At 41.5% G+C, this 6000-nt stretch overlaps 1 protein-coding gene across 8 annotated transcripts in view; it reads right to left on the bottom strand.

The window, feature by feature from the left end:
* Positions 1–2144: 2144 nt before the first annotated feature.
* LOC122972572 (partitioning defective 3 homolog) overlaps positions 2145–6000 on the bottom strand; it is a 356531-nt gene continuing 352675 nt past the window's right edge. For all 8 annotated transcript variants that reach the window (XM_044339771.1, XM_044339764.1, XM_044339768.1 and 5 more), the window contains one exon: positions 2145–5532. In XM_044339771.1, the coding sequence (XP_044195706.1) occupies positions 5115–5532 (418 nt within the window). In that variant the 3' untranslated portion in view covers positions 2145–5114. The remainder of the gene's footprint in view (positions 5533–6000) is intronic.

The following is a 6000-nucleotide window of genomic DNA, read 5'->3' as shown; positions in this document are numbered from 1 at the left end:
CAACAGAGCCGGCTTCCTCTTTTAAATTCCCAGTGGGGCAGCAGATTGAGGATCAGAGGGAGAAGCAGGTTCTTCAACCCAAAACAGGTGACTCCGACTAAGGCCTCACCAAGCTGAAATAAAAAAAAAGTTATCTTCCATATCCCCAGACCTAAGCATTTTTATCTACCGGCAGTTCACACGAAGCCCATCTGCTTCTCATATCAACACACTTGCACTCGCCAACACAGGGGTCTACTGGTCTGGCCTGCAGGGGTCAAGAGGACAAAGTGGAGTAATGAAATCAAACTGGCCGAATGACAGAGTCTGCTGTTGATCACTGGAAATCACTGAAGGTTTTCATTATAAAGTATTATGATGGTGGGAATGCAAAAGGGGGATATTAAAGACTCAGTAGAGCTCTTTCAGTGTGAGTAATGATCGGACAGAGCGAGGCCAAAGACAGCTTAACTGTTCCCCCAGGCCTCAAAGTGTTAACGGTGCAAGCTGATACAGCAGAGTACCCACTAGGTAACATGCTGCGCTGTGTATCATACTGGGATGAAACCTATTGTGTTTTGATGGCTTTACATCACGTCTATAGATGTGTCAACTGGATTTATGTCTGCGACGTCAGTTTTGTGATGATGTTGTTGTACATGAGAATATCCTGTCTGTATTTCCACAAATCACAACGGAAATATAGCAAGAAAATTAACATTTTATTACCTATCAAAGCTAAAATATTTCCTCATACTATGCGGTATCTGTTGTCATAAATATGTCTAAACCTGGAGATTTACTGGCATTATAATACTCTTTGATAAGTTAACTTTATAGCTTAAAAAACTGAAACCAGCTTTGTAAATAACAAAAGAATATCATCAACATATAATGAAATAATGTGAGATATTTCATGCACTTTAAATCCTATCAAGACAACACTGGGCTCCATTGCAATTACAAACAAAAGTGGTAAAAGATGACATCCTCATCTTGTGCCACGCAAAAGGAAGAATTCTGTCTATAAAAACATATAGTTTTGAGCTTATAGTTTGTAACCAGGATGAAAGCTGAAACACTGCTGGTGGCTTCTAAAAAGCATATGACTGTAAAAGGCAGACTGGACCAAACACAGGATCATTTCTCTCCATTTGCTCTATTGACACTCAATCAAAGGTAATATTGAAGGAAATGGACCGTAGCTCGGCAGGGATGTTCAGAGTTGAGTTAAACTCCCCCCTGAGGTATTATTCAGGGTTAAGGCCTCTCTCTGTCCTTTCACAGTCTGGGCGAATTTCCAGTATTCTCCCTCTTCACCTTAATTTTATCCTTATCCCCAAAGGTGATATATACACGAGTGGATGTCTTTATCCCTGATGCATGTGCTTTCTAGTATATTTCCTCTCTGACCAGACGGATCCTTTTAAAGACCTCTCCCTTCCTCAGGATGAAGACAGATTTGGCAGGAGTTCTGTGATGCTGGGCCAGCGCGGCCCTTTCTAAAACCTGACTTTCCCCGGGAGTTGCACATTATAAATTTGACTATTGTCTTTATCACCCATCAGAGTCATCACAGGATGTTATTAGAAGTTAAGCCAGCTCAAGGCAAAACCTCCCGGCCAGGCGTTACAGTGACCTATCAAGAATGGAGATTAAAGAGATGGGGAGACAGGGAAGGTTTAATCTCACATTTTCACAGCCGCTTCAACACATGTGAGAGCCACATTTTGAACTAGTGCCAATATAGCTGTAGCTGTTGCAGAGGTTTAGTTTTTGGGTGCAAACTTGATTCAACATTGCTTCAGTTGTGAGAGGAACTGTTGAGAAATTCCTGATTTTTTTAAAAGTTTATTTTTAGCTGTTGAAGGCATAAGGAAGAATCTGGCAACCAGATGACTAAAAGACAAGTTATTTTGTTAAAGTATGCCATCTTACTGTAGTTCAACTAACTACATGTAGTTCTGAAAGATAATAACCAATTTGAACTGTTTCATTTTGAATTTTGAAGTCAACAATATCATAAACTGCAGTATGATAGCAAAATAAGATATTCATTACTCTCCTTAAATGATCTCACTAGTGTGTTATCAGTAAGAGAAAACTTTTGTGAATGTTGAAGAGAGACAATCAAGGGAAATTATTGTTACAAGGATTGAAACTACCCTCAATTTATTCTTTGAAAAAAGTTGATATTGTATGTACAGAGAATGGCAGAAACAGTCCTTAATGATACACTGTTGTAAAAAGGAAAATTGCACTGTGCTTACATATTAGTCACCACCATAGTACCATATTGTGGATAATAAAACACAATGAGGGATGGTCATAAAAACACAATGAAACAACAACAATATATTTCTCATTTCTCCCAGGATAAAAAAAAAACAAACAATCCCTTGAAACAATAGCTTTATGGGAAGAAACCATGTGTTACAGAGGCGGCCCACAAACATTAATTACACAACACAAATAATAAACGTGAAATTATGGGATATTATCAAATTTGCATATGAGGGGGGGGGGGGGGGGGGGGGACTCGTTAGATTTTGCAGGCACTTGAACCCTTCCCCAGTTCATGATTAGACACATACAAATGGAAACATCAGTTAAAATAGCTGCTGTAACCTTCCTCCACACACGCACCCGTACACACACACACACACACACACACACACACAAACAAACTGCCACTTTCACCCTAACAAACCAAACCCAGTCTAACTCTGCCCCAGAAAAAAACAAACAAACAAACACGAAACTCGACAGACAGAAGAAGGATGAAAATGAAGAGAAGAAGAAGAGACTGCAAAAGTGAGAGCAGCCTTTTCCGTAACCTCCTATTTGTACTGCAGACCCAGAGGAATACTTGTGATTACTCCATTGACTGAATCATCTGCAAGGTCAGGTCTCCCATCTTCTCTCCCTCCTACTCCTCTGCTCTTCTCCCACTCAGCAGCCAAGTGGTTCATACGCATGGCTGCCAAGACATATTCATAGACATATTGGAGCATCCAGTAACTGGCAGCATTCACAGACACTTAAACACATGTCCACCTACACACATGCACGCTGGAACATTGGTGGATGAACAAACATACAAGTATTTTACATCTCCTTGTATTGTATGTGTGAGGAAGCACAAACACAGATACCAGCATCTTTTTTTTTCTTTTAATTGTAAGAACCTCTCATAGAATCTCAACTACAATATTTCTCTAGATCCTACTAGTAGCCTACACTCTACGTCTAATAGTAACCATGATCTTAATTCCAGTTTTAATCTTAAACCCAGGAGTTCATTTGGCTCAGAAATAACTTCCCTCTAAGGTTTAAAAATGAAACAGAGAAGGAAGAAAACGTCACCATTTTTGGTACGGACTTCTGCTTGTTTACAACACTGGAAAAGTAAATGTATGTTATATGTTATGTTTAATTTAAACAACTATGAATAACTATGGATGAACCATGAACAATTGTAAAAATCGGATAAAGTAAACAAAAAGTCATTTAATTTTGTAAATCTGTTAATTCTTTGAACCTTAAAGGTACAGTTCAACATTTTGTTCTGGTCTTTGTGCTAAGCTAAGCTAAGCTAACTGGTTGCTGGCTGTTGCCTTACAATTACTAGACAAATAAACACACTGTCTCTCAGCAGGGAAGCAAGTAAGCATAATGTTCCATTAATACTTGACCTAAAATGAATCTAAACCATATTTTAACCTTGAAATCAAAAACTACTCCTCAGATTTGCCCTTCAAGAAAAAGGCCTTCCATTGCACAAAAGTCCTCGCTCTCATCTGAAACTCATGCTCTCCTTCTCACAAGGATGCAACTACAAGAACACACACTCACACACACACACACACACTTTTAAAAATGCACCACTAATTATTGATTGAAAAGCTCCCGAGAGGTTTTCTATCAATGGACATAATCATGAAAGGAAAACAAAATCAGCTCCATTGTATCGGGGCGATAGATAGGCAGTCCCACACTGAGGCCACCCACTGCAGAGCTGATATGGTTTCCCGTGTAACCACCCCGATGAAATATTCAGCAAGGAACAGCTCAGGCTCCAGCGGGTTTCAGTTATAGCCAAATCATTCTAGGCGAGGTCGGGGCCATAGCCTCACCGGAAAGGTCGCTGTTTCTTCCTCCTCGCCACGCATGACAACAAACACACACGCATAAAGGGGTCTATTCATTTATAATGAGGTACAATAATTAATAGCCCAGACCTGACCCCGTTTATACTGCTGGATTCCCTGGGTGGGCGGGCAGGGTAGGAACAAAGGAGATCTAAAGCTGTTTTGCTTCATGGAGAGTGCCGTATGGTGAGGGTGACAATGTGAAGAGAAAAAAATGCAGATAAAGCAGCCAGCAGAGGGGAAGAGAGAATTTAGGATTATCATACTGAATACAAGAGAGGGTTGGAAGGAGGATACACACTCTGAGTATCTGAAACCGAAAAGGGATGTTTCTCTGAAGTGAGGGGGGGGGGGGGGGGGGGGGGGGAGCCGTCATGCCAAAAACCCCAAGCTGTGACTCCACAGTTCACACAAGCTGCTTAACCTCCACACACTCACATACACTTATGCACACACAGATGCACACACGTACATTAACACATAGTGCTTGACAAAGTCCCCATGAATAGCAAAACTCAAAAAAAAAAAACAACCTGGGCCGTGTCTTGTGCTTGGGTTTATGATGTTTAGGTCAGACTGCTGGCAGATGTAGCGATGCAGCAGTGGCCTGAAAACATATTGCCTTCTGCTGTGATGTCTACTGTGTGGAATGTGTCAGATGGATGGGTCAGAGCTGCAGATCATGAACAAAAAAAATGGGGCTGCTGCCTACAAAATGTGAATCATCAATAGACTAGAAGGCACTTATACACATAGATGCTAAACAATAAACATCTCAAACCTTTCCTTTTTCATAAAGCTAAAAAGGATCATGATTCATATCATTAAAAATCTTTTTTTTTTTTTAAATATTAACATTTTATATCAACATTCCCATAAAAATCTTTGTATCTCAGCATTTTTAAAAAACAGATTAATTGCTTTCTTTGTATAATTCCCTGTTCATCTCCCAAAACATCTTCTTTCCAGTTCCTTGTCGCTCTCTCAGGAATAAAATGGCCTCCCTTTCTCTGAGCTGTGATGCCTGCTAAGCTTGGCCAGTTGAGAAGGGGACGGGGGTACATCCTGTCTGTAGGGGCCCTTGGATTGAGGTGGGGCCTGCACTGGCACAGAGCTTGGGGCCTGAGTGTGGTCGTAGGTGCTGCTGCTGGGGGTTTCGAGTGGAGGAAGTGGCCTGCCTTTGTTGGCCTCCTGCTCTCTACGCCTCTGCTCCTGCCTTAGCAACTCCTGAGTCTCTAAGAGGACACGGGCATTAAAGCTGGACGCTCCCAGGTAGCCATTACGTGATCCATGGCTGCCGGAGTGGCGAGGGTTTTCCTTGGCGGCTTGGAAGCCCTCTGCTGGCAGGTACACCTTGTCCCATGAGTCCTGGGATGCCGTGCTGGGGTTCTTTCGAGGTTGCCTAAACACACAGAGACAGGTAAAGAGGTCAATCGTGCTGTTGAGTCACCTTAAAAAGGACCTGAATCTAAAGGGAAAAGAAGAGAATAGCAGTTAACTCTGCTCAGAAAAGATAGCTTTTTTCTGCAGCGGCCCCTGGGTCAGCACTATTGAAGGTGATTTCAAAAGAAACTGCACTTCAGCAGAGTGTGGCCATTTTCACATTTTGTCAGATGAAAAGGGGATGTGGTAGTGGCATCGCGTTAAAAAAAACTGAAAGCAACACGAGTGGAGCAAAGAGGGATGTGTTATAGCCTCCTGCATGATTACACTGAATCCAGTGACATAAAGACTGAGACATGAAAGAGACAGGAAACAAATGGAGGAAGCCTGAAACACCCACAGGACTATTAGTTCCACATTGTAAACAAACACAAATGTTAAAACCTCCTTGAGAAAAATGGCTGCTTTCATCCATTTAACTCCTTTT

Source organism: Thunnus albacares, chromosome 21 (assembly GCF_914725855.1).
Source record: "Thunnus albacares chromosome 21, fThuAlb1.1, whole genome shotgun sequence".
NCBI classification, from domain to species: domain Eukaryota; kingdom Metazoa; phylum Chordata; class Actinopteri; order Scombriformes; family Scombridae; genus Thunnus; species Thunnus albacares.
Note: the sequence above shows the minus strand (reverse complement) of the source record. Positions and strands in the feature narration are given on the sequence as shown.